The sequence below is a fragment of the Crotalus tigris genome, unplaced genomic scaffold (genome assembly GCF_016545835.1).
Source record: "Crotalus tigris isolate CLP2741 ecotype Arizona unplaced genomic scaffold, ASM1654583v1 scf7180000021179.819088, whole genome shotgun sequence".
Taxonomy (NCBI): Eukaryota; Metazoa; Chordata; class Lepidosauria; order Squamata; family Viperidae; genus Crotalus; species Crotalus tigris.
Window position 1 is genome coordinate 423,259 of NW_024098385.1, and position 27,800 is coordinate 451,058.

Consider the following 27,800-nt stretch of genomic DNA (forward strand, 5'->3'; position numbering starts at 1 on the left):
CCCTAACCCTAAGTGGAATTTTGCTCCTATGGGATTTTCCCATGTATTTTACCAGGAAACATAGATAGGGCAGGCTAGAAAAGTCAGTGCCCTCCTAACCATACGCAAGCACTCCGAATTTGTTGGCGACGTCCATTTTGCTCTATGAGTTCATGTTGACCTAACCCTAACCCTAAGTGGAATTTTCCTCCTATGGGATTTTCCCATGTATTTTACCAGGAAACATAGATAGGGCAGGCTAGAAAAGTCAGTGCCCTCCTAACCATACCCAAGTGTCCGAATTTGTTGGCGATGTCCATTTTGCTCTATGAGTTCATGTTGACCTAACCCTAACCCTAAGTGGAATTTTCCTCCTATGGGATTTTCCCATGTATTTTACCAGGAAACATAGATAGGGCAGGCTAGAAAAGTCAGTGCCCTCCTAACCATACCCAAGTGTTCTGAGTTTGTTGGCGATGTCCATTTTGCTCTATTGAGTTCATGATGACCTAACCAATCCCTAAGTGGAATTTTCCTCCTATGGTATTTTCCCATGTATTTTACCAGGAAACATAGGTAGGGCAGGCTAGAAAAGTCAGTGCCCTCCTAACCATACCCAAGTGTTCTGAGTTTGTTGGCGATGTCCATTTTGCTCTATGAGTTCATCATGACCTAACCAAACCCTAAGTGGAATTTTCCTCCTATGGGATTTTCCCATGTATTTTACCAGGAAACATAGATAGGGCAGGCTAGAAGAGTCAGTGCCCTCCTAACCATACGCAAGCACTCTGAATTTGTTGGCGATGTCCATTTTGCTCTATGAGTTCATGTTGACCTAACCCTAACCCTAAGTAGAATTTTCCTCCTATGGGATTTTCCCGTGTATTTTACCAGGAAACATAGATAGGGCAGGCTAGAAAAGCCAGTGCCCTCCTAACCATACCCAAGTGTTCTGAGTTTGTTGGCGATGTCCATTTTGCTCTATGAGTTCATGATGATCTAACCAAACCCTAAGTGGAATTTTCCTCCTATGGGATTTTCCTATCTATTGTACCAGGAAAATAGATAAGGCAGGCTAGAAAAGTCAGTGCCCTCCTAATTATAGCCAAGCATTCTGAGTTTGCTGGCGATGTCCATTTTGCTCTATGAGTTCATGTTGACCTAACCCTAACCCTAAGTGGAATTTTCCTCCTATGGGATTTTCCCATGTATTTTACCAGGAAACATAGATAGGGCAGGCTAGAAAAGTCAGTGCCCTCCTAACTATAGCCAAGCCTTCCGAGTTTTCTGGCGATGTCCATTTTTCTCTATGAGTTCATGGTGACTAACCCTAGCCCAGTGATGGCGAACCTTTTAGAGACCAAGTGCCCAAACTGCAACCCAAAACCCACTTATTTATCGCAAAGTGTCAGGGCTGCATCAGCACTGTGGTGCCCTCAGGGGAGACATGGGGGGCGTGGCCCACTGGATGGGCATGCCTGCAGTGGTCAAAGCAGACTGGGTGAGCATGGCCAGGGCTAGTCCCTTGGCATCTCAAAGGCATTCCTGGGGAGGCCACCGGTGCTTGCTTGCTCACTTCCTGCCCTGTCGCTTCCAAACGGTGAACTCTGCTGGGTCAACGGCATGTGTGCCCACAGAGAGGGTTCTGAGTGCTGCCTCTGGCACGCGTGCCGTAGTTTCGCCACCGCTGCTCTAGAAAGAGGTGTAGAGAAGAACAACAAAGTTGATTAGGGGACTGAAAGCTGAAACATAGGAGGAACGGTTGCAGGAATTGGCCATGTCTGGTTTAGTGAAAAGAAGGGTTAGGGGTGAAATGGTAGCAGTGTTCCAATATTGGAGGGGCTGCCACAAAGAAGAAGAAGGATCAATCAATTCTCCTAAGCACCAAAAGGCAAGACAAGAAACAATGAATGGAAATTAATCAAGGAGAGAAGCAATTTATAACTAAGGAGAAATTTACTAATAGTGAGAACAATTAACCAGTGGAACAATTTGCCTCCAGAAGTTATGGGTGCTCCATCACTGGAGGCTTTTAAAAAGAGACTGGGCAGCCATTTGTCTGAAAAGGTATAGGGTCTTCCGCTTGAGCAGGAGGTTGGACAAGAAGACCTCCAAGGTCCCTTCCAATTCTGTTATTCTACATGAGGACCTCGACCTTTGAACTGTCTGCAACATTCCCAGGTTCTTTTTGATTTTCTTGGTAAATCATTAACTTCCCCAAGGAAATTCATTTGTCACTATCAGAATTTTAAGGAGATTATAAATGAAACAAAATATGTGTGCTTTACATACTTAATTCTGATTATATCAGTGCGTAGTTTACACACTTGTAATCGTAGGCAAATGTTCCAATTAGCAATGAGATGCTCTTTAGCAAAGGACAAGTTGTAGCTCCACTCCCTAAAGTGCAGATGGACAATGACTTAAGACAGCTTTCTTTTTCTTATTTCTTTCTCTTTTTACCTTTGTTCTGCCCAATGCTGCAGTTTGAAGAAGTCCTCTGCTGAGCTGAAGAAAATATTAGCAAATGGCCAGGTAGGTATATTGGTGTGGGGCTGGCTGCAGGTGCGATAGACGCCTGCCTGAATTCAGACATGCCTTGTGTGCTCAAATCACCCGAGAGATGTTTACTGCTCACTTACTGGTAATGTGTTCTTTTAATAAAGTAGAGGCGAAGGCAGGCACAGAGCTTGTGTGGTGGAGGAGCCCCTGTCCTGATTGATTTGGATTGGCACGCCAATTTACTTCCCCTTTTTCAAAATGCACTAATCAGATTTAGCTCCAAATAGATTGAAGTGCCTTTCACACCCGCCACTCGGTTGCCTCAATTTAGGGGAGAAAACGTAATCAATTTTGAATAGCAAAACAGGGTTTCTGCTTTGCTAGCTGTTTGCAGATGGGCTCTGACGTCCCTGCCACCCAGGAGTGAGTAGGAAAAGGGTCACTGGAGGGGAGCGTCCCTTGGAGCTCTGCAGAAGAGGAACATCCTAAAAACTGCTCCCACGTCTGCCGGGAAGGCCTGGCCACTTTGATTCAAACAGGAAGTCCCAAAGTCGCATCGTGGCTTTAAATATACCCACAAAATAAAAATACCTCAAGGCTGAGGGATTCTTCACTAGCCACATAAAGAAGTTTTAATGTTTGTCATGGTGAAACCCTTTGATAGCCTTGGAGGCAGCCCCTGTCCACGCCGATCAAGCCTGCCTATTAGACGCTATTGACGGAGACATCTGTGTCACTGCAAATAAAAGACTCTTATTGATTTTCTTAACTGCTGTTCACTTCCCTTCCGAGTTTCGAAGGCTGAAATCTTAATTATCTCAGATGCGTATTCAGTGCTTTCACACAGTGACCTCCCCCAGCCGCCTTGGCATTTCATGAATCAAGCAGTGGTAGTTGAGCATGTCAAGAAGACAAAAGCTGCTCTTCAGGCGTGTCCTTCAGCGGATCACCTGTAAGGTTGCTCTCTTAATAGATCAGGAGGGTCCTGTCTGCCTTGCTCCACTTCAGGCTTACTTATTTGCACTCAGAAGCATTTAAATAAAACTTAAGAATATGGATTTTGGCTCTTCTTTTTTAAGCATAGTCTTACCTGAAAGATAGACACAGAATAGGCTTAAACCCTTTGTGCTGCTGCTTTTTTTTTGTTCCCTGCATTTTATTTAATCTTCAACAGCTGCTTGTCTGTAATAAAGGTAATATTTCAAGGGCAGAGAAGGGAATGAACTATTATTAGATCTTTTTTGAAAGCCTCATCTTGAAAAATGATGGGTTTTCAGTATCCTTAAGTGAGGTAAGGAGGTTTTTAGCTAGGAAGGAAAATGCTTTTTGGAGGAGGGTTTGGGATGCCTATTATGACTGAATTGTACTGAAGATTTACTGAAGATGGGAGATGGATTTAATTTTCAAATTGTGCAGGGCTTCAAGTCCCATTCTTTTCGTGTTACTGAATGCTTGGCCTAAAAAAATGAACAAAGAGCTGGCTTTTTAATTTAAAAAATGCATTAAGTACAGGTAGTCCTTGATTTATGACCACAATTTAGCTCAAAATTTCTGTTGCTAAATGAGACATTTCTTAAGTGAGTTTTACCCATTATACAACCTGTCTTGCCATAGTTGTTAAGTGACTCTGGCTTCTCCCATTGACTTTGCTTGTCAGAAGGTCGCAAAACGGGATCACGTGAACCCAGGATAATGCCACCGTCATAAATATGAATCAGTTGCCAAGTATCTGAATTTTGATCACGTGACCATAGGAATGCTATAATGGTCATAAGCGTGAAACAGTCATAAGTCCCTTTTTTCATTGCTCTTGTAACTTCGAACGGTCACTAAGCAAAGTGTTGTAGATCGAGTACTCTCCGTAGCCGCTCTGAAAGCTTTCCGGGGTGTGTTTCTGAGGCTCCCAGTCATTTGGGTGAATGGTGATCCCTAAGGATCTCTGGGAACCCCCAGGTTGGAGCCCAGATTGGGAAGGCAGGCTGCCCTCTGGCAGAAGAAGCGCTGGGAGGGAGCCCCGTGGTCTTGTCCAAGGAGCCCCCGGGAGCAGAGCTCCGGCTGAAAGCAGAAGGCCGAGAGGGGCTGGTGTCCACACCTCCCCCGTCCCCATTGAGAGGACTGGTACCAGGGATCGATCTATCGATCTTTCTGTCTCTGTCTGTCTGTCTATTTATCCATCCATCCTATCTATCTATCTATCTATCTATCTATCTATCTATCTATCTATCTATCTATCTATCTATCTATCTATCCTCTCCATCATCCATCCATCCACCTACCTACCTACCTACCTACCTACCTACCTACCTACCTATCTATCTATCTATCTATCTATCTATCTATCTATCTATCTATCTATCCTCTCCATCATCCATCCATCCACCTACCTACCTACCTACCTACCTACCTACCTACCTACCTACCTACCTACCTACCTATCTATCTATCTATCTATCTATCTATCTATCTATCTATCTATCTATCTATCTAGTGCCAGGAATGAACTTGGCTTTGAATTATGAGGGATGTACGCAATTGGACCTGATCCAGGCTGGTCCCATCTTGCTCCACTGATGTTGGTGAGAACCTACCTAACATAGGCGGACCAGTGGAGGAGAGGGTTAAATTGTGAGGTGCCCTAAGAGCAGTGTTTCTCTGCTGTGCTTATTTTCAGATGTGTGGACTTCAGCTCCCAGAATTCCCCAGCCAGCCATGCTGGGAGTTGAAGTCCACCCACCTGAAAATTGCCAAGGTAGAGAAACATTGTCTACGAGAGAGCGGCCTCCTGCCTTCTGCTTTGAAGCATTAATGAAGACTTTAGTTGCCCGAAAGCCTCCACTTAGGTTTAATAAGGAATTCATATCAATCATTAACAGAAAGGGGACATGATTCTTCAAGATAATCAAATATTGACAGGCTAGAAATAGCTTTCTGCCGAGGTTCATTGACATAGGTTATGCGGTATACATATTTATTTCTTTTCTGTCACTCAGAGAAAATGCCGCCAATTGATTGAGCATTGACGTAGTGTCAACAGTTCATAAGAAACATTGGACTGGCTCATGTTTTCCGATTAGTCCCTGCTCCATGAAGTGGGATTTACTAAATCTCTTCAATTGTCTGTTCATGGACCGTGGCTGCTTTCTGAAGCCATTAGGACTTTGATTGGTTCAGGGGGGGAGCCCGTACAGGGTGAGGCTCCTGCTGTAGCCGGATATATCAAATAAGGATTAATTGAGCATTTTTTTTAATGATTTACAAGAGATGCCTGCTGATTCTTTCCAAGACAGCAGATATAAACAAAGACTATTTTATTTGCTGATCCATAATTGGATACTATTTCACTTTTGGTTCATTCTGTTAATATCAGCAGCCGATCAAGATTGCATAAGAAAAAATAATGTACTGGTGCTTGCTGCAAAATTGGTAGTTATTAGGATTTGATTGATGCCTTCAGATTCTCAAACACAATAAATAAATTGCTAGGAATCCTTGACATTTCTCGCTGGGTTTATGAAGTTTTCTTATTTATTTAGTGCGGCTTTAACCTGCCTTTCAGGCAATTATAATCTCCCCAAATGGCTCTAAACAATTAAGAAAAGAGAGAGAAGCTTTATTCCCAAGTTCACAATCTCGGATTTCAAACATACAGAGCTCTAGTGCTTTGCTGAGATATGAGAGCTTTCTACTTCTGGTGACCGTCAAACCCAGCCATGGTCAGCTTGGAGACACGTTCACCACTGACTACATAATTTACTGCCTTTCCATTAGCATTGGCATAAACCAAAATTCCATTTCCCCCTTTTTAATATGCATTCTACATGGCTAAACCAATTAATGTACTTTTTTTTAGTTTTTGGTCATTTGTAAAATAAATATTTTGTAAAATGTTAGTGATGATGGCGGAGCTGTTGGTCTTTACTTCTTGGCCTGTTTTCATGAAAGGAGAAAAATCTTTTAAAGAATAACCCCCATTGTATGAACATTTATTTTGATTCATGAGTGTCCATTATCTATTAATTAATTTCCATACAGTAAGTTCACTGCAACAAACTAAGTATGCCAAATAAATGGCTGTTTTTGTGGCATTGCGCATCTAACAATCACAGATTGCCCAAGTTTTAGACCTGAAAAAAATATTTCCCTGGATATATAATCATTGCAGTGAAGGCATTTTAAGGTAGCCTTTCCAGTAGATTATTTTTATCATGGTTCTGGCATGTGAATTATTTCTCACATCGTATTTCTACTGTAGCCTTTTCTTACTCAGGAAAATTCATAGCTTTGTTTTTCATGACGTGGCTTTGCTCCTTTATATTTGCCTGAGACCCGATTGCCAGATTGGCCCATGATCACCTCCTGCACGTAATTCAAGGTGCTAATTCTGACCTTTGGGTTCTTGTAGTTGGGCTGGTGGCCGATCTGTCCCCGGGCTCTGCACCTGGGAGAGGCAGGTGCTGCGCAGCAAGAGCACCCGGAACTGCCCATTGAGCGCTTGCCTGCAAAGGGGGTGTCCTGTGCCATGTGGGTCAGCCCTCCGCCCTTCCTGGCCACTCAAGCAGGGTGTTGTTGTGGCTCTTCTCTGGCTTTAGAGCAGGTTTCAGGAAGTCCTTCGCGGCTGCCTGCAGGTCGGCGCCCGGGTGGAGGGCCTACCCAGCCCCCTCCTGGCTCAGGCCTTGGCCATGCTCTGAGCTCCAGTGCCTTCCGCTCCCCTCCAGGTCGGTGCCCGGCGCCTCTTGAGCTATGTTATCATTCCATTTTGACACCTTTTATCAAACTTTAATGAAATGACCCAGGCAAACAAATTGTCATTAAACTTTCCATCACTTTGTCCCCTGGTATTGTCTTTTATAAATTGGACAGCAAATGTTGTATTGATCTCCTCGTTCTTGCAGCTGAACTTGAAATGACCCAGACGGCGGGTTGTTTATGGCTGAGAGTGGCTTCTCCTTGACACTTGCATCCCCAGCCTGACATCTCTTTTGTTTTTCTTTCTTCCTGGTGGAGATGAATGAACAAGACATTCGGTATCGAGACATCCTTGGCCACGGCAATGGAGGCACCGTTTATAAGTGAGTTTCCCTCTCCCCCTTCCCCCTCATTCCAACTTTGGGGAAAAGGAAAGGCAGAGAGAGAGATTTTCCTTTCTCCAAAATTATGTCACAAGGGGGCTGGCCTTTCCCCCCCCCCCTATGAAAAGCTGATGATTTTTAATGTTTGCTGGAGCTGCCTCCATAACTAAATCATGTCTAGAAAAGTAGATTTTCATACATCTTTTTGGTTGAGAGTACCTGAATCTTAAATAAATCTTAGTGAAGGATCAAGAAAAGTTGCCATTGTGGACTAAAATTGCTGTTTCCAAACTGATAAAACTTTTTATTTTAAATGAAGATGAAATACCCTTTTTCTAGGATTTTTGTATATATTTAGACCAAAATTTATAACAGGGTTACAGGCTCTCTTGCAACCAGCAAAGATTGCAATGATCAATATTTTCAGAAGGTAAAAATACTTTCTAAATGACAATACTGTATGGAAAATACAATAATAGCCATGTAAGACGCAATCCATCTGTGGACTACTTTGCCAGAAATAATTGTAATGGCTATTAGCAAAGATTATGTGCAAACATGGAGAATAATTCTGTATCTGATACCAGAAAAAGACAATGCTGTTTTGATACACCACAATTTGTGCTTAAGAGTGCATGCCAACATGATAGCGTAATTGTAGCTTTTCTCTTGGTTTTTATTGGTAGACAGATTTTTGAGGTAGATGAATAGTTGGTTTAGTCCAACATTACATTATTAGGCACCCCGCCCTCATGCAGTGGGTCGCTTGGGCTCCTTTCAGCCACATAGGACTGACACTTATTAACTCGTAAGCCATTTCTGTTTTGTGGACGTTACACAAGCTTTGCAAACATCCTCCTTTAAGTTTCTTCAAGAGCAGCCCCAGATGAAGCACATTGGAGTAGTCTAATATGATATTACGAAAGCATAAAAACCCCTAGTTAGGCTAATTGACTCATGAAGACTCACAGGTGATATATGAACCATAATGTGCGATTATGCTGCCTGCCACAACTGCCCTGTGGAAGCTAGGAACTGTGCAGGATCAAAGAACATTCACAAGCTGCAAACCTTAGGACCTCCTTCAAGCTGAGGTAGAATCCCGGTATCTGATCCTGATTTCTCATTGATCAAGAAACAGCCCCTTTGTCTTGTCCAGATTTAATTTCAGCTTGTTCACCTTCGTCTGGGCCATTAGCAAAGCCAGGCAACGTTCCGCTGTATCGACAGCTTCCTTGGAATTAGATGACAAAGACTAATTGTGGTGGATCTGCATGAGCTTCCTTTGCCATTATGGGAATTGCAGCAGCCTTTTGAGAATCCTGCCATTTATGCAAGTAAATTAATATCCTGGGAAGTTTGTTCTTAATGAAGTTGTTATGGATTATCTGATTCAGCTTTGGCAATGGAATGTAAGATGCTGCCTTTCTTCCGATTAGATGCTAAAAGCGGTTGATAAACTTCATATAACTACACACTATTGTTCTTTTCGAGAGCTGTCTCATTCCAACAGGACATTTCTCCGGTTAGTCACTAAGGGTCTAGATTTCCAGTTTTTCGATTGAAACTGCTAGATCTACTCCCTCCAAAGGCATTTGCCCTCTTGTCCTTGGCTTGACCCGTCACAGTGCAAGTCCATTGGCAGGTAGGAGAAACTTTCCAGAGAGGAATTAGGGGCATGACACAGATCCTTAGAAGACTGCAGTAGGATGTGGAACATATGTACAGCAGTGGCCTCATAACTGGGTGAAATAAAATTCCCTCAGAAACGAACTTGGGGGAACGGTGATCAAGATTTCATCCAGAGACAGATGGTTTCAGCACACAAGACACTTTTTAAGATTGTGTCATTTTCTTTTTGTCTGTTGAAATTCTCGGTCATCCAGGCCATGGTTGTCCCAAGGGTGCTTTTTCAAAAGGTGACTAGACTTTCTTTGTTTTTCCTTGAAGAAAAATTGAACTGAAGAAACTTCTTGGGTGAGAAACAAGGAAAAACAAAGGAAGTCCAGTTGCCTTTTGAAAAAGCAGCTTTGGATCGTTTTCTTTTCTTTTATAATTTGAAAAGAAAAACACTTTCATTGGTTTATGTTGGCCATCACATTTTTCATGAAATTATCCTGTTTTTGTAAGCCTCCACTGGCATGGCAACCTCAAGGTGGTACAAATTTGGAACCCTTAGATCAGGCATGTGAGTTAATGTGGGTGTGTAGGTGCACACCCACATTTCGGGCCGAGAAAGCAAAACAAGTCCCGGCTCTTAGGGGTAGCTTTGGCTAACTGGTCAGAAGTCATGAGCTGACCCTCCAGCTTCCAGGATGCATTGATGGGCTCCTCTTGTCATTTTTATTGTCCCCCTCACCGCACATGTAATGCAAATAATTGGAAACAATTGCCCTCTTGCTACGTTCAGGGCACACTGAGGAGAAACCCTCTCTGTTGCAGGCAAAGCCCAATGGAAGCTCTGCGCACAGGTAGCTCAGTTTTGGTCAGCAGCCGCCGCAGCTGTGGTCCTTCACTGGAGGGAACCGATGATTGTTTTGTCAAATAAATTAATTATAACTGCTCCTGATGACACATTTTGTATTTTTTTGACCACCAGCATCCCACATCTGGGCTTTTTTTTTTTTTTTGAAAGGTGTGCAGCGTGTATTGATTTGTAACTGAAGAATGTGTGTTTGTCTGCCTCCTCCTAACCCTGCACTGAGTCACATCCATTATGGCAATGAAATATTACCCACGTTCAGCAAACAAGGAGGCAGTCTCAGGTCGCTGAGCAGAAACATTCAGCTTCTGTTTCCAGGTGAACTAACTATTATTGAAATAGTTTATGGAGATTGAGATATTGATCACTTTCATGCTAACCATAGCTTAAGGGAAGTGCAGCAAGTGTGGGGAGGGGGCTGGGCTCCTTGGATGACACCCTATCATGGAGTGTATGTGTGTGTGTGTGTAAGGGTTTACTGCCTCTGTAGGTTTATTGCTCAAAGAGAAGGTTATCTTGGCTTCGTTTTTATGACAATATAATTATACTTTAGAAATGCACTTGATTACTCTGTGCAGCAAAATTGTTCCAGTGGATTGCTTGGGCCAATATTGCTAAACAAACAACTTTTCAGTCAATTGAGTTGAGTAAAAAAATCAATATTTCTATAGCAATATTTCTAAGGCGAACTTGCTGAATCCATTTTTTTTTGGTCTTTCTTTTTGTTTAAAGAAAAGGTGGTAAATAGCTTTTAGTTTTGTGTTTAGCTTATTTTTGCATTTTCCTAACTGAGGGATGGTGCGCCTTTTGAAGCTAGCCGCTAGGGGAGAACCAAGGAGGGGCGGCACCTGGCCAGCAGGTGAGAAGGCTTCCTCCTTCCCAAGGCCTTCAATCCCCTCTTGCCAGAAGTCAGTCTCCTGGCAGCCTCTAAAGAGCCCAAGAGCTTCAGGCGTTTGGCCCTGGGCGCTTGGATGCCGCATGGAAGGCAGAGAAGAAATCGCCCCTGTTTTGGGGGGGCTCGGCTCCTGCCCCAGCAGAGATAAACTCTTACGTTCTTTATTGAACGCCTCAGGTTTAGGTAGAGAACAAAATACAATTTTGAGATGATCATGTGCTTGATCATAAGAGAAAAGAGACTCACTTTAAATTACATAGTTTAATAATTGATGTACTACTTAATTAATGTACGGTAGTTTGCTTGTCATGGTTAATATAAATTTTATATATTTTCTACATTTCTGTATGGTTCTTGCAGGAGAAGACTAGTAACCAGTCAGTTTGATGGTCTCTTTTCTCTTATGGTCAGGCACATGAGCCTCTGAAAATTACATTTTTTCTCTCCCTAAAGCTGAGGAATTCAATAAAGAACGTAAGAGTTTATCCCTGCCGGGGCAGGAGCTGAGCCTCTGGGCAAGCGGTCAGCACAAGGAGGCAATCGCATCCTGGGCTTTCATCCTCCTGCCTCCAGCACCTTCGGCCGGCCATCCTCTTCCTCCCTCACTTATTTCCCAAAAGTTCCCCCTGGAATTCTGCGCAGGAGAGGCTAAATTCCCACCGTTGCTTACAGTCGCCAGGAATGGTCTGCTGATCGCAAATTGCAGTTTGATTGCAGCTGAGTTGTTTCTAGGGGTGAAACCAGTGTAGTTAGGCTACATACAGATTTATTACTCCACCTAATTTAAACTAGGTATTGTAATTTTTTTCTACCCTTCAGATATTTTTGAAAATCAGGTATGATGGAAAGTGCAGACTCTTGTGTATACACTGGAAAGTATTTGTATACTGCCGCATCCAGGGTATTTACTTAAATTGCTTTTTTGGAAAATAATTCATGGGAAAGGCCAAACACAGCACTGGGTTTGCTTTCTTCCACATTTTAAAACTAAGGGTGATTTACACAGCTCTAAGACTTTTTTTTTTTTTTTCCAAAATTGCTTCCGGGGTTCCTTGAAATATGCTAACGATGTGATTTATAGGGCAGTGTCCCCTTTCTAAAATTCGTACAGAGGAAAAACAGCCTCATATTGTTTATAACAAAGACACTTTATTGGTATCATTTGAAACTTGTCAGTGGTAAATAACACCTAGCATTTCTCACATTTTGTGAACTCTCCTGAATATTTTTTTCTGCAAAATCATGTAGCATTTTAACCTTGGTAATTTGGCCCAGATTTCAGAATTGCCCTGCTAAGTCCAGCCCTGCTGTCCATCAGCAGCTCATCCACCGTCTCTGGGACATTCCTAAGCAGGACACAGCCACGCATGACCTCCTGGCCCCTGGTGGTCTCAGCACCAGAAGATTTTCTGAGGCTTTCTGCAAGAGTAGAGAATCAGAATTCATAATACTCAACCTAGCTAAATAGGGATAGTGGCCCAAAACAGCTCATCCCCATGAACACTTGCTGAAGTCTTCAAATAGAAAGTGTGTGCGATTCTGTGTATGTTTGTGCATCAGATGAAAGTGACACTACACATTTACCATGGACAGGGTTAATTGATGGAGTGTCTTTAAGCGGCAGGGCGCCTTCTGGTTTGGCCTCCTCTCTGTGGGTCCAGCTGCCAGTTGCTGCTAGAAACTGCTCAATGTATATCCAGTTACGAGGCTACTGCTGTACCCCACATAAAAGTTTTGTATGTAACTATGTGGGTAGTGTATACATGTTTACTTCTCTTTGCCTTGCTCTCATCATACTCTAAATAAATAATAATTGCTCAAGAGCAAAGCCCGTTACTGGCTCATCAGGCCAGCCCTTCCGTTTCATCCTTCTTAATTTGGCTTAGCAAATCTTATTTTTTGTATTCCAGACAAGAAACCACCCACCTTCCTCTTTCTCTCTCCTAGCACATCTTGAGCGTCTCTGTCCTTTCTCCCTGCTCTCTCCCATTTGTCTAACGGGTCAGAGTCCCCCAGAATTTGCAGGGAAAATTGTTACAGGTTAACCAAGTCTGACCAGGGGTTACAATTCCCTTGTTTCCACTGACCCCAGCCATTGGTGGCCCAGCTCATAAAATCCGTTATGCACAAAAGTGCATAAAATGAAGATGAAGTGTCTCCTCTCGCCTTGACAAAACCCATTGCCTCTGTTGAAGAAGTGCTGTGGTGAAAGTAAATAAATAAATGGACAGCAATCACGGCCTGGTTGATGAAACTGTTCAATTAAAGCACAGACATTTACATGGTGTAATTTCCGTAAATTGCCAATGAGCCCCTTTAGACACAACCAGTGTTCAAATTGATTTCAGCATTGATTTTGGCTGAAGCTGATAAATTTCTGCTTGTTAGTTAAAGTAATTTTGCAGAAGACTTTGTACTGCAGTATTGAAGTGTTCATTTAGCTGATGGTTAAAAGAAGAGTTATTTACCGAGGGCTGCACTGTTATTCTGAGATGCAGCAATTCCCAAATCATCTTTTACTTTTACTTTTAATTTTTAAGCTTCAGTATCCCAATCAATAGGTGACTGAAACTGATTAAAACTTATCCAACCAGCTGCCTATGGCAGTTTAATTAGAAACTAGTTGATTCTTAAATTAAACTTGTTTTGTTGTGCTCTGTACTCATCCTCCTGAAGATTCAGCAAAAAGTTGAAGTTCTTGATTTAAAAATAAACTAGGGATTTTGCTAAGGAACACAACCTCAAGAAATTTGACCTCAGGCTTTCTCCTCTCCTGTACAGGCATTGGCCCTGTTGATTAAACAAGGTCAATTGCAAGTCCCCTTGATCTACGCTGAATTGAGATTGCAAGGCCACTGTGGGGTGGCTAACCTCTCTCCTTGGCATCTCAAGAAACATTCTGCAACGTCTTCTTGTCAAGTCTGGCAAAGAAGCAGGACTGTATACTTTGTGGAGATAACGTGCTGTTCCTTTGATAAGAAACGGTCATCCTACATTACCACTCTGTGATTTAAAAGCTCCTTGGCAAGCGCACAAAAAACAGGTCGAGATTCCAGGCTAGAAGCTCTCTTCCTCTTCCGCTCCTCTCCCGTCTCTCCCCCTTCCCCCCACCCCACCCCATTTGTCTGGGGTGGCTGGTCTTGCAGTCTTGGAAAAGTCCATTTTGGAGGCAAACGGCCTGTGGCCAGAGGGCGCCTTCAAGTTAATAATGAACCATTTTGTGGTCGTCATTCAAGCATCTGTGGTGGGATTTTGGAGAGAAGGCAGGTTGGCATCGCTTGTGGCTTTGGATGAGCAGAGGCCCAACAAGGCTGCTCACTTCTGAATGTCCTTTTTTAACAGCCAGCAAGTCAGCTAATGGGCTCGCCTATTACAGAAGGCAACAACTGTCAAAGTGCTAATTTTCTGGAAACCTCTTTTCTTTTCACACGGCTGTTTCGGTACATGAAAATATTGCCGTTAAAACTCTCAAACTCTGACCATTAGCAGAGAGCTAAATCTAATCTGCCCAGAGAAGGCCTGGAACAGAGTCTCGGTATGGTTTGCTGCAGGTCATCTGCAGCTGGTGAGCCTCCTGTCTTTGCACAGTGTGTAATGTTTAGAGACACTGAACCTCTCCTGAACGAGACGGAAGAGCTTTTTGTCCTCTAAAGCTCTGCTCGATCTTGGCAGGGCCGGGCTCCAGACGCATCAGAGTCAGGGCTTTCTGAGCAGGGGGGGCTTTCAGGGAGGAACATTTCATGGAGCCAAGACAACAGCTGCCCGCAACAGTGTGGCATCCAGAACAAGTGCTGGAGAGGACTGGAGGGTTCCTGGCTTGCCAGAGGCCTCCAAAGCCACCAGTTTCCTCCTCCTGGTTCATTCTTTGTGCTCCAAAGGTTGGGGCTTGAGGTCCACTGATGCTCCCTGGCCCTTAATTTGAGAAGAATAAGCTATCATCAGGAGGGGAGGGGTCTCCTACTTTGGACCACCACTACCTCATGCTTGCTTTCAACAAGCTGGTCAAAGAAGCGCCCAACCTTTGCCTCAGTGCTAGAAGTACAGGTGGTGCTCACCTTACGACTGCAGTTGAGCCCAAAGTTTTTGTTGCTAACCGAGACATTTGTTAGGTGAGTTTTGCCCCATTTTACAACCTTTCTTGCCACAGTTGTTAAGTGAATCACTGCAGTTGTTAAATTAGTAATAACGATTGTTAAATGGATCTGGCTTCCCCACGGAATTTGCTTGTCAGAAGGTGGCAAAAGACGATCACATGACACCAGGACACGGCAACCGTCATAAATGTGAGTCAGTTGCCAAGTGTCTGAACTTTGACCATGTGACCATGGGGATGTGGCAACGGTCGTAAGTGTGAGAAATGGCCATAAGTCATTTTTTCAGTGCCGTTGTAACTTTGAACAGTCACTAAACGAACTGTAGTAAGCCGAGGATTCCCTGTAATTCCAGGCCGATGGTTTTTCTAAGCTAGTGTTTCTCAGCCTCGGCTCCTTGAAGCTGTGTGGACTTCAACTCCCAGAATTTCCCAGCCAGCACTGAAGTCCACACAGCCTCCAGGGACTGAGGTTCTCCCAAGCCCCCAACAATGTTGGTCTTTAAGTGCAGACTTTACATCAGAAACCATAGAAGTGAAAAAGCTTTTGGCAGCTTGCCTGTTTCACCAGTTGTGCTTATGGAGAGATCATGTTATACCTTTCCCATTAGGGTTTAGGGGAGGGAAGGGGAAACGTGGCAGGTTTTGCTCACATGAAGCATGTATGTGTGCATTCATGTGCACCTTTGATCACGCCGTTTGTCTTTCGATGCCCCCAATAGCTCTCTCATCATCTGGGCACACTGCCTTGTCAGAAGGCCCTGCAGAGAAGCTTTTGAGTTTTCCAAATGACATCAGACGGACAATGGTCCCTCCAGGGAACCAGACGTCTGGAGATGTAGGCAGTAGTCAACTTTAATAAAATATTTGACACAGTTGTGCCCGTGCTGCTTAAGGTTGTTCTTTGCATCTTGTTCAGAAAAGGCTCAGCATAACAAACCCCAATCGGTAGCATTTGGCAAGAGAATTCTGTGCCGTTGTTTTCTTGATGGGGGGAATTGTCTTTCTTAAGCTTGGTTTATACTAAGAAAGGAATTTCAAAATTCCTATCTGAGCTTTACTCTTTTGGCTGGGTGCCCCATTCACAGAATGCTTTCTGGAAACAGGAAAGCTCCCCACTTTTCTTGATTCCAGAACCAAGGGTCACCCTGTGGTGAGATGGGTGGCCAATGAATGAATGAACGGATTAAAGGGATGCACAAGAACAGTGACTGGAAGATGCCCTTCCAAGAAGCTCTGCTTTCTTTGTGGGAGTGATTTATTTTGTACCCCATACTCACTCGAAGATCTGTGCACCTTTCCTGGGTTTTATATTCTTGGTGTAACCAGCCCATAATTGTCACAAATTGTACTTCCATCATATTAATATTCCAGCAGAAGAGAATGTCTGCAGCTCAGGCCGTGGCGTCATTGGTGCTGTGTGAGCCAGGTGGTTGGCTTGAGAAGTTTCACTAAGGATATATTACATTATATATATTACGTTACATTATATTATTTATTGTGTTTTGTTATATGTATTATATTAATATAATTTATTATATTATATTATATTAGAAGAGATTGGACAGTCATTTGTCTGAAATGGTATAGGGTTTCCTGCCTGAGCAGGGGAATGGACTAGAGCAGTGGTTCTCAACGTTTGTGTGACGGCGCCGCCCCCTGAGGGGAGAAAATGGCGGATCGCCTTCTTTGGCGACCCCCGAAAAATGGTCGATCGACCCCAAATGGGGTCGCGACCCATAGGTTGAGAACCGCTGGACTAGAGGATTTCCAAGATCCCTTCCAACTTTTTATAATTATTATTGTTATTGTTGATATTATTATTATTAGTTTCTAGGCGGCCCATCTCCCTCAAGGAGGGGCTCTATTAATACTGCAAGCATAGAAACTGTCCAAAATTGTATATCAGCAACGCACAATGCACAGCAATGCATGTCATTGGTTGCTGCAGTCAACAAGGCTCTGAAACTCTTTTCTCTGTGTCCTTTGCCAAGGGAAGCAACTGAGCACATCCATCCCCTTGTACCTGTAGGCCTCCATAACTGAATCATCCGTGATCTCCATCACCAGAGGGTTTTAGGAAGAGACAGGACAGCCATGTGTTGTCTGGAATGGTATAGGGTCTCCTGCTGAAGCAAGGGGTTGGACTAGAAGATCGCCAAGGTCCCTTCCAATTCTGTTATTCTGTATTCTGATCTTGACGCCAATGCAGGAAGCCAGTGGTTGAACCAGGAGAACACCTGCATAATTTAAACGTCAACTTTGGGTTCTTCAGTTAGGGCTGAATGTGTTTTCCAGCAAGTTTATGGGGACAGGTAATTACTGCAGGAGTTGCAGGCGACCTGGAAGGGTTTGCTGTTAATTAAAGCATTGCTAAGGTGTCCAGTTTTCTTTCTGAGTAACCCAAGTTCCCATCCAGACTTCATTAATCACTTTACGAATAATGCGCTAGAGAAGGTCAAGACAACGGTGAATGTGTGGTGGTTAGGAATAAGCCCATTTACTTTCTTCCAGAGAGTTGTGGTGCTTGCAGTATCCAGGAGTGCTCTTTGCCCCACGGGCACAGTATTTGCTTTCTGATCCCTTCCACAATGATAATTAAATGTTAAATTGCTAGTGTCAATGTTCTGTAAACCAAACCAGGTACTGCTCTTGGCTGGAAATTTAACCCAAACCTCCACGGATGACTTGGCGTGCATCATAATTAAATCATCAACTCTTTCTTTTTAATTCACTTGAAAACAAGAGACCAACCCTCGCCTTCAGCGAGGGAGGAGGGGGACAAAAAGATCCGTTTTCTTGACAAGCTAATTAAGTTGCCAAACTGCCCCGTGCAGGACATATTAAGCTAACAGACGTTAAGCAGGCTATCTTGGCAGCCTATTTGGTTATCATTCTGCTGATCTAAAAGTCAAAATGTTTTGCCACTGTCCATCTATAGTTTATAGTTCATTTTACCTACTCTGGTGTAATGACTCTGCCTATCACTGTTGGCCTCAGTAATCCCTCGAGGAAAGTTAATTCTTGCTCTGAAATAATTTTTCTTACGGTGTTTTTAGGATTTACTTACCAGACCACTAATTTTTAATACTAAAATTCCATTTGTGAATTTTTTCTCTGCAATATTTTTTAGAGGAAGATACTTTTTAAAATTCATGAAAGCACAGAAATCAGATGCATACGTTCCCCATAGCTGGAATGGAGAATACATAGCTTTCAGATAGAAACTTCAAATGGTAGCTGACTACAAACTGAATGGAGTCAGGAGGATAATCGAACTGCAAAAAACTATCAAATATAATTCCAAGATACAGTATTCCACCAGATGTGTGGTTTCTACACAGTGTGAAATAATCAGTGAGGGCTCCTTGGTGCTCTCTGAGCTTGCTTGTTTTCTTGCAGACGTTTCATTATCCTACCTAGGTAACATCATCAGTGGTACCATAATAAGGAGTGCTGTTAGCTGCCTGTTTCTGTTCTGGCGTCTTCCCTGTCTGGGTGGGTGGGTGGGGGGGTCTTAGGGATTCTTTGGTTGGGCTGTTTGCTGTTGGCTCTCTGGCAGTTTCTTGATTGGGGTCTTGCTTACTTGATTGTTGGTCTGAAGTTGACCTTGGAGCTAATCCATGCTGATTAGTGGTGGAGAGATGCTTGGGTCGTTTTCTCTTTTGGGCTAGTGGATTGTCTCTTTTGCATAGTCTATAGATGTTGTTAATGTCTATGTGCCTATTGATGGCTGATTAGTCAGAAGTAATCATTCAATTTTATTCTACTTTTTCCAGGACTCATGTTTTTGGCAGCACATTTTAAGATGTATTCTGAGAACGTGGAACAGGTTCAGAGAAGAGAAACAAGGATCATGAAAGGGCCAGAGCTTGAGTCTTAGGAAGCTGGCATGTTTAGCCTTCAGGAAGAACAGGTGTGGGAAGCCCTTTTCCAGTGCCCGAAAGGATCCTTCACAAAGAGAGGTCAAGACCTGCACTCTCTTGTTCCAGAGTGAAGGACGCAAAATGAGGGGTTTTAAGTTATTGGAAAGCAAATTTCAACTGAACTGTAGCAAAAAAAAACCTTCCCAGCCACACAAATGGTTTGACGGTGCGTCCAAGGGCTGATGGCCTCTTGATCATTTGATGTGTGCAAGCAGAAGCAGGACCAGCATCCGTCTGGGATGCTTTAATTTGGATCTCTGCCAAAGCAGGGAGTTCTACTTGAGTGCCTCAGTGGCCGCTTCCAACTTGGATTCCATGATTCAGCTCAGACCATGGAAGCATCTGGCTGGCTCTGTGGGCATTTCCTTGTGTTGAGAGGGCTCCCTCCTATGGACACAACGCGCCCTGAGGGCTGGGAATTAGCCTTGGAAGGGTCAGCTTCCCGTGCTGAGGTTTGTCAAGCCTTCCCTGGGCCTTTTGTTCTGAAAAGGCAACAGAAATGGGAGACTCGGGGAGTTGTTAGCTGAGCGTGTGTGTGACATGGCTGATAGGCTTTATTCAGCTTGATAAGTCACACATTGCAAGGATTGATTTTTGTGGTTGTTTGTTGTTCGGGTATGGAACTGCCCGCATCACTGGAACTGGGCTTGTTGCATATATCATTCGAGCATACAACTTCAATTGCTCAGGGATGCCATTAGCTAGAAACTTTAACAAGCATTGTGTAAAACTGAAAATATGGCTGTGATTTTTCTTTGCTTTAAACGGACTGTCTTCTTCTTTGGATGCAGAGCAAACCATGTCCCCAGTGGGAAAATACTAGCCGTAAAGGTAAGTCTGTTCACAAATCTGCTTTAAAAGATTCCCCTGCCCCAGTCTTCTTCTTCCAGGACTTTATTACGTGAAGCCAATTTTTGCAGTGAACACACATCCGGACTGAAGGGCACGATTTATAAGTGAGGGAAGTACAAAGCAATCTCTTCTTCCTTTTCTTGGTTGTACAACTTGGTCCTGAGAGGAATACAGGCAGGAAAGACTTCTAATCTATTGCAGAACTGACAATGGTGGCTTTATGTTAGTATTATTTTTTTAAAAAAAAAAAAACCCTACAGATTCTCCACAAGTGTTCAAGGGGCCTTTCTCCAGTGCAGTATTTAATTTGATGGTATGATTATTTAACTATCTGAAGTCAGCATCTCAGTATATTTCATACGTTTTCTCATCTTAGATTGTTAAATTATGGTTTCTTCTCTTTCCTCTTGATTGTATTCAAAAATTAAGACTGTTAAATGCCTTAAGAAAGAAAGTGGAAGCGAAGGCTTTTATGTCTGCTCCAGGACTGATGCCTGACTGTCCAGTTTCTTTCTGAGGGAGAATTACAGATAATTTCCTACCAAATTCTTCTCCTCCGTCATGATGTTCTGGTGGAACAACAAATTCTTCTTAAAATTGCTTCCTCTTAAGATTCATTTTTCACCATCCCCAAACATTTTTACTGCATACATAACACGATCCCAAAATTTCTGTTACTAAGCAAGACAGTTGTTAAGTGAATTTTGTCCCATTTTATGACCTTTCTTGCCACAGTTGTTACTGTTAGGTTGGTAATATGGTTGCTAAGTGAATCTCGCTTCCCCATTGACTTTGCTTCTCAGAAGGTGGCCAAAAGTGATCACGTGGTCCCAGGACATGGCAGCCATCCTAAACAGGAGTTAGTTGCTCTGGTTTCTACAGACAAAAACCCTCCTGTGCCATGAGTTCCGCTGTGTCCCCCATTGTGGCCAAACTCTACATGGAAAGAAAGAAATCAAAGCCCTAAACTCCATCACAGGAATTCCACCCACTCACTAGTATAGATATGTGGAAGATACTTAGGTCAAGATTAAAACACAGGAATTGGAAGCCTTCACCAGATACATCAACTATTTTCCTTAACATCTTTCTTTTTGAACTTGATGTATCTGTTCACAGATACATCAAGTTCACAAGGGAATTAAGGAAAATAGTCTGGCCTTCCTGGACTGCGCAGTACACATTAAGGAACACAGAAGCCTTAACACTGAAGTTTACAGAAAATTCCCACAGAGAGATCTTTATTTACATTTTGATTCTCACCACCCACTGGAGACCTTCAGCCAGGTGGTGTAGGGTTCTGATCACTCCCATTTTTGTGCTCCAGTGGGTGGTGAGTATCAAAACGTAAACATTGGGCTTTGCTTATTGGAAGCCAGCTAGGAAATTATGATCACATGACTGCAGGACACTGCAACCCTCATGAATGCAAGCCAGTTGCCAAATTGCAATTGTTATCATGGGGATAGAGTGACGGTTGTAACTTTGAGGACAAGTCATAAGTCACTTTTTTCAATGGCAATGTAACTCTGAGCTGTCATTCAACAAAAGGACATAAGTCAAGGACTACTTGTATTTGATTGCCAGTCTCTAAATCCTTTAAAATATTCCCTGTTGCATATGTTTAGGTCTGGTTCTTTGGCAGAGGAATAAATTGTTTCCATTTATAGATGGCAATAAAAAAAATCCCATGTAAATTGTGTTAAAAGTGTAAGAAATCAGGGTGGAGGAAACCCCAGATGTGGGTTTGTGACCAAGTCCTGGCCATCTTCTCCAAGGCCTCCATCCTCCTGGTGTGGTCAACACTTGCTAGTTGCTAGAGACTTTCCCATATCACTGAAGCACCGGCTGCGAGGCTGTATGTCAGGCTGCAGTTCCTGGGAGTTTGTTCTGCTCTTAACTAGCATTTAAACGGTCCATTTGATTAATCATTTGTATACTGCCTATCGAACTCCCAAATTTCTTCTGAGTTGTACATACTGTAGAAGACAATTATATTGCCACAGATTAAATAAATGAATTAAAATGGAATTGCAGCTTAATTTGACCTGTGATTTTGCTCTCATTCCCTTTAGTGGCACACACGCAACTCTGGCAAATAGATGAAGTCATCCATGACAGCCCGTGATGAATTGCCATCGCTATACTGTATATTTTAATAGCCTCTCACTAATTTAAATTGAGCACCAAGTAAATTATAATTCCGTCACTTGAGTGCTTGTATTTAACTTGACAACTCATCCTTGTTTGTCCTGGAGGTGTAGCAGAGAAAATGGCTCAGGTATTTCTGGTGGGGTTTAACCCTTTCTTCTTGAAATCCGCCTTGAGAAATCCCTTCTCTGTGGCCTTGCTGTTATTTAACAGAGAGGATGGTGTCAGGCTGGGCCACTTCCTGACAGAGAAGACAATTAACCAGTGGAACAACTTGCCCCCAGAAATCGTGGGCGCTCCATCACTGGAGATTTTCAAGAAGCTAGACAGTCAATTGTCTGACTGTTTTAGCCTCCAGCCCTTTAATCATCTTTATTGTTCTTTTCTGCACTTTTTCTAGAATCTCAACATCTTTTTTTATAATGTACTAATCAAAACTGGATGCAATATTCTAAGTGTGGTCTTACCAAGACATTACAGAGTGGTATTAACACTTCACATGATCTTGATTCTATCCTTCTGTTAATGCAGGCTAGGATTGCATTAGCTTTTTTGGCAGCTGCAGCACACACGGCTGGCTCATATTTAAGTGATTGTCCACTAGGACTCCGAGATCCCTCTTGCAGTTACTGCTATTCACCTAATCTGTACCTGTAATGCACAGTATTTATAATTTGTACCTATTAATCTAATCTGTACCTTTAATACAGAGACTTTGTACACAAGGTCTGTGTAGCACAATGTGATGTATACAATGTGAATATATAATTTGGGGAAGCAGCCCTGTCCCACTATTCTATACAAAATGGGCCCTACCCCTCGTATTCTTAAAAATCAATGTACCTGTAAGTTACAGCAGCTTTCAGGCGTTCTTGTTTCATTTCCTATCTTGGCCGATACTGAATTTGTTTTCTGTGTCATCCACTCTGATCAATATGCAGCCGAAGGTTTTGCAGTGGGCAAGCTCGTCTTGAGGAAAGCTGAACTTGTTAAAGTGAAGAGGAACATTAAAGTTTAAAATGGTCTCTTTTAGAGTCCAGAGAGGGTTAAATTTTCCCTGCTCCTCTAAGGACCAAAATTGATACAACGGTTCCAGCAGTTTACTTTGTTTTAAGCTTTCCATCCAGAAAAAAAAAATGTAAGTGAATATTGTTGGCAAATGACTATTGATTTGGAGAAATGTGTTAAATGTTTTCTTGGCAGCGTTTCTATTACAGTTACAGCTTTTATAAATAACCCTAAAGCAAATTCTTGATAGAAATGGGTTATGCACTTTTTTCCCTGTTTAGACAGACATCAATACTTTAAAAATGTAGGTTTAGAAATCAGCTGGATGTGAGCAAGGGATTGAAATAAATTTCCGTTAGAAGCCAAGCTGCGGAGGAGGAGCGCTGGCTGGGCTGAATCCGGGAAGCACGACTGATCCTGAAATTCCCATCCAGACTCTGAGAAGTCTAGGCCTGCACCCTGTTTTTGCCAGGCAGGGATGACATTTGGAGAAGGTTCAGAGCAGGTGGGATCCAGCCTCACATTTCCTAGTCTAATTGTCAGAGATTCCAGGTATTATTTGTCCTAAAAATACCAACATTTAAATAACAAAGGTAATCTTTGACTTACAACAGTTCATTTAGTGACCATTCAAATTTACAACAGCAATGAAAAAAGTGACTTACGATCATTTTTCACGCTTACAACCATTGCAGCAACCCAGGGTCACATGGTCAAAATTCAGAGGCTTGGCAACTGACTCATATTCATGTCCCAGAGTCACGTGATCCCCTTTTGCAACCTTCTGACCAGCAAAATCAGTGGAGAAGCCAGATTCACTTATCAACCTTGTTACTAACTGAACAGTTGCAGTGATAACAACTGTAGAAGGGTGGTCATAAAATGGGGCAAAATTCACTTAAAAACCGTCTCACAGCAACAAAAACTTTGAGCTCAATTGTGGTCGTAGGTCAAGGACTACCTGTAGTTATGGAGGGACAGAACATTTCATTCTGAACACAGAATGTCCTGGAGAAGATAGGAATTTTCTGTTTTCATTCCAGATCAATGAATCTGCTGCTCCTAGGGTGGCTGCCCACTAGGATCCCCTGTGGTAGGATAATTAGGGTGGGCTTTGCACATGGCAGCATCTTGTGTGGGGTTGGAAGCTAAACAGGTGTGGGTCTGGTCCATACATGGATGGGGGCCTGTCATGAATACTAAGCTGGGAAATCAAAGAAAATCCCAGAAAGTGGCAGTAGGGTCATCTCCATGAAGTCACCAAAAATCAAGCTTGACTCAGAAGAGATGTAATTTTAAGTACCAGAAGTCAAGTTACGTTGCATAACCTATCTAGGTTAATCTCCTCTGAACCACCTCCTGGTGGATTTTTGCAGTGTTTCTCAACCTCAGCCACTTGAAGATGGGTGGATGTCAACTCCCAGGGTCCCCCCATCTTCCAGTGGCCGAGGTTGAGAAACACTGGGCTACGGCATTGAGTCAGTAACAGTGAGGACAAAACTTGTGCCACCTAAAAACATGCTAGATTTTTTTTCTTGATGTAAACTAGAGCTTATACATTTTTTAAAAAAAGAAATGGTACAGGAATGTTTCTTGCTGATAAATAATCATATTTATTTTCAGGTGATTCCTTTAGATATTACACTAGAACTTCAGAAACAGATTATGTCTGAATTAGAAATCCTTTATAAGGTAATGCTTTTCTAGCACTTCTTTTTCAATTCTGTTTAGCATGCGTTTTTTTCTTTAAAAAATAATTTAATCTGCTCTTTCTTTTTTTTACAGTGTGATTCATCCTACATCATAGGATTTTATGGTGCTTTTTTTGTAGAAAACCGGATTTCCCTTTGTACTGAATTTATGGATGGTAAGTGATATACCACAACGTTGGTAAAGGACTGTAGTTTAAAAAAAGGAATTAGAAAATAGGAATTGGTTGGACAATATCCCTTAGAACCATGAAATGAATCCTACAGATAGTGATTTTCTTTTTTTAAAAAAAAAAGTATTTTAAGAATAACATTCACAAGCCTCAATGCATCAGGCAAGCAAGAGTTATTTCTTGATGCTGTTTTCTTGAATAGAGCTGCACAGACTTTTATTGAAAATTTAGATAGGGCAGAAATAAATGGTGGTTTATATGTGCTTTGATATTTCCCAATTCCATGCAATCTATATGTACTAACAAAACATCTGTTCCTTCGTCTTACAGCTTTAGTCATCAATACAGATTTTCCTTCTAAGTTGTTTCTTGTGGGTTGAAATGGCAGTTTAAGTGTTGCTGGGGTTTTTTAATGACAATCTTAAAGATTGCTTTACTTTGCACTTTCACTTCAGGATAAATTTCTTGAGCAAACCAGGCACAGATTCCTCACCAGTTGATTGGACAGCAAAGTGTACACCCAGTCGTCTATCTAGGTCATGCTAGCTGGAGAATTCTGGGAGTTGAGGTTCACAAGTCTAAAAATTACCAAGTTTGGAGACCCCTGATCTACGTGACATTTTTAGAGAAGACCAGCTTAACTTTAGCTGATCATGTTTTGTTCTCCCTGCAGGGGGCTCTTTAGATGTCTACAGAAAAATTCCAGAACATGTCTTGGGAAGAATAGCTGTAGCTGTGAGTACCATGTATGGGGTATATCTGTTCTTGAAACATTTAATAAATATGGAATTGCTTAATAACAATCATAGAACTGCAAAACAATGTGTGTAGGTGCAGTAGAAGCAATTGGTGGTGAGGAGGGACAAGAAAAATGGGGAAAATTAGAGAGTTTTATAATGCTTGGAAAGTGAACCGATTGATTACAGCATGGATTAAGGTTCACTTGAATAAAAGCATATAATGAAAGTATTTGAATTCAGAGAAGCATATGCCATAATCATCTTCAAGATGCCACAATACTCTTTGTATTTCTGGGTAAACATGGCTGAGAAAAGGGAGCAGAGTGCCCTCATAATGCCTCATCCGCCTTTGCACACACCGCAGGGTGTTCTTAAGCGGAATTGACCAAATTGGAGCCAGCATGTCATAATATTTGAAAGCTGAACAAAGGGCAGCAAGATGAACGCCCAGTTGATCATTGAGAGAGGGGGATTGCTGCACAATGGCTAAATCGGAGGCAGGCTTTGATAATTTAAGTGGTTTAAAGCATATCAGAGTTATTCTATAATGTACTACTTAATTAAATTCCTGTTTTCTACACTCATTATACATCAAGCTGACAACTGAAACCCTTTAATCTAACGCAGACAGCTATTTAGGCTACTTTCATTGTAATTCACAGCTCGGCTTCATCCTCTGTACTTCAGATGCATGCGCAAAGAGCATCTTTTCATCAGATGTGCTCCCTCTGGAACAGTTCCAGATGGGTTTACTTTTGAGCCCAATGTGGTTTCTTGTGGTGTGGGAGAGCCTGGGGATTTTCACGTGGCTTGTTTCAGCAAGCTGAAAAGTGTTTCATTTTCCTGTTGGAATAATTTGCAACTTACTAAATAATTACGCCTGTAACTTTCATTTGACTAAAAAGACTTTCCACTTCTTGGGATCGTGTTCACCCTGACAAGATAGAATTTCAGGTGGCGTCTTCTAAATGTTTTACGGGCAAAGAATTCCTGGTGTGCTGAAGGCTGTGCAATGAATTAGCTTGCTGTTTGACAGATTGACTTTAAAGGGATTGTTCTCACAATCTAAATCTAAATTTTAAAATGTGAACTCAGAATATGGGCATATGAAATAGCCAGAACTATCTGACTCTAAGATAGAAATACCAACCAGTTATTTATTTTTGAGACAGAGGCTGAATGGGACAATCTAATCCTCTCCTCCCACCCACCCACCCACCCCCCATCTGTAAACAGCCTATTGGTGAGAGATTTTGGCAAATAGACCGGGGAAGAAAATGCTATGAAAATCCGGGAATTCTAAAACTATATTTACTTTAGGTTTATTTTGGTCTCTGAATCTTGTCAATTGCTTTTGAGTACTTCATTTGTACTTGCTTTAGAGTCTGTCATCTGTACTTCTATAACTGTCTGGTTTGGTACAGCTATCAAACAGGACAGGTACAGACTCCCATCAGATAGTTAGGGCTGCAGAAAAAAACAATTGCAACCAGTCTGCTTTCTATTGAGGGATTGCACTGGTCAGAAAGAGGGCTGAGAAAATATCTACAGACCCCACACATCCTGGACATAATCTGTTTCAACCTCTCCCCTCTGGATGCTGCTAAAACTACTAGAGCATCCCTCCTTGCCATCACACTGCTGAACATCTAATTCCCACACTGCTGTCTTATGTCTAAGTGTATTTAGTCATGTAGTAGAGTCGTATTACTATTATCCTTCTCATCTGTCCTGCTACTTTCTCTTATTGGTATCATTATTGTGATTATTATTACTTTGTGGTTTTGCACCTATACTCGTGTGTCTAATCGCACTTGGCCAATAAACCTATTCTACTCTACTTTACTGCAGTCACCCTACCACAAAAATATAAGTAAAAGTCTTGATTTGCCTTCTCTTGGATTTCTTTCTTTGTGTATTTGCTACAGCAAGGAAAGACAGCAGAGAAGGGCCAGCTCCAAGCATCTCCCATCAGTATCTTGCCTAAATTAACGTTGGTTTGGATTTTATTTGCCATTTTACCTATTTATTTTCCTTTCAGTTCTTGATGTAGAGACATCTTGCATTGTATTTGAAGTGCTAATGTTGATTATAGGTTCTTTCTACCCGTACTCTTCTCTCCCCCCCCCCCCAGAGGTGTCCTTAAACTGTCAAGAAAATGAGTGATTGATGGCAGGTGCAACAACCCCTTGTGTCAAGGCTCTGTCAAGTCATTGTTATCTAA

At 42.3% G+C, this 27,800-nt stretch overlaps 1 protein-coding gene across 9 annotated transcripts in view; it reads left to right on the forward strand.

Moving 5' to 3' along the window:
• The window catches only part of MAP2K5 (mitogen-activated protein kinase kinase 5), a 128,114-nt gene that overhangs the window by 22,333 nt on the left and 77,981 nt on the right, over positions 1 to 27,800 (forward strand). For 6 of the 9 annotated variants that reach the window (XM_039369649.1, XM_039369651.1, XM_039369654.1 and 3 more), the window contains 6 exons: positions 2,466 to 2,514; positions 7,480 to 7,550; positions 19,735 to 19,774; positions 24,578 to 24,646; positions 24,740 to 24,821; positions 25,510 to 25,571. In XM_039369649.1, the coding sequence (XP_039225583.1) occupies positions 2,466 to 2,514; positions 7,480 to 7,550; positions 19,735 to 19,774; positions 24,578 to 24,646; positions 24,740 to 24,821; positions 25,510 to 25,571 (373 nt within the window). The remainder of the gene's footprint in view (positions 1 to 2,465; positions 2,515 to 7,479; positions 7,551 to 19,734; positions 19,775 to 24,577; positions 24,647 to 24,739; positions 24,822 to 25,509; positions 25,572 to 27,800) is intronic. The other 3 variants (XM_039369650.1, XM_039369652.1, XM_039369653.1) reach the window with 2 other exon arrangements.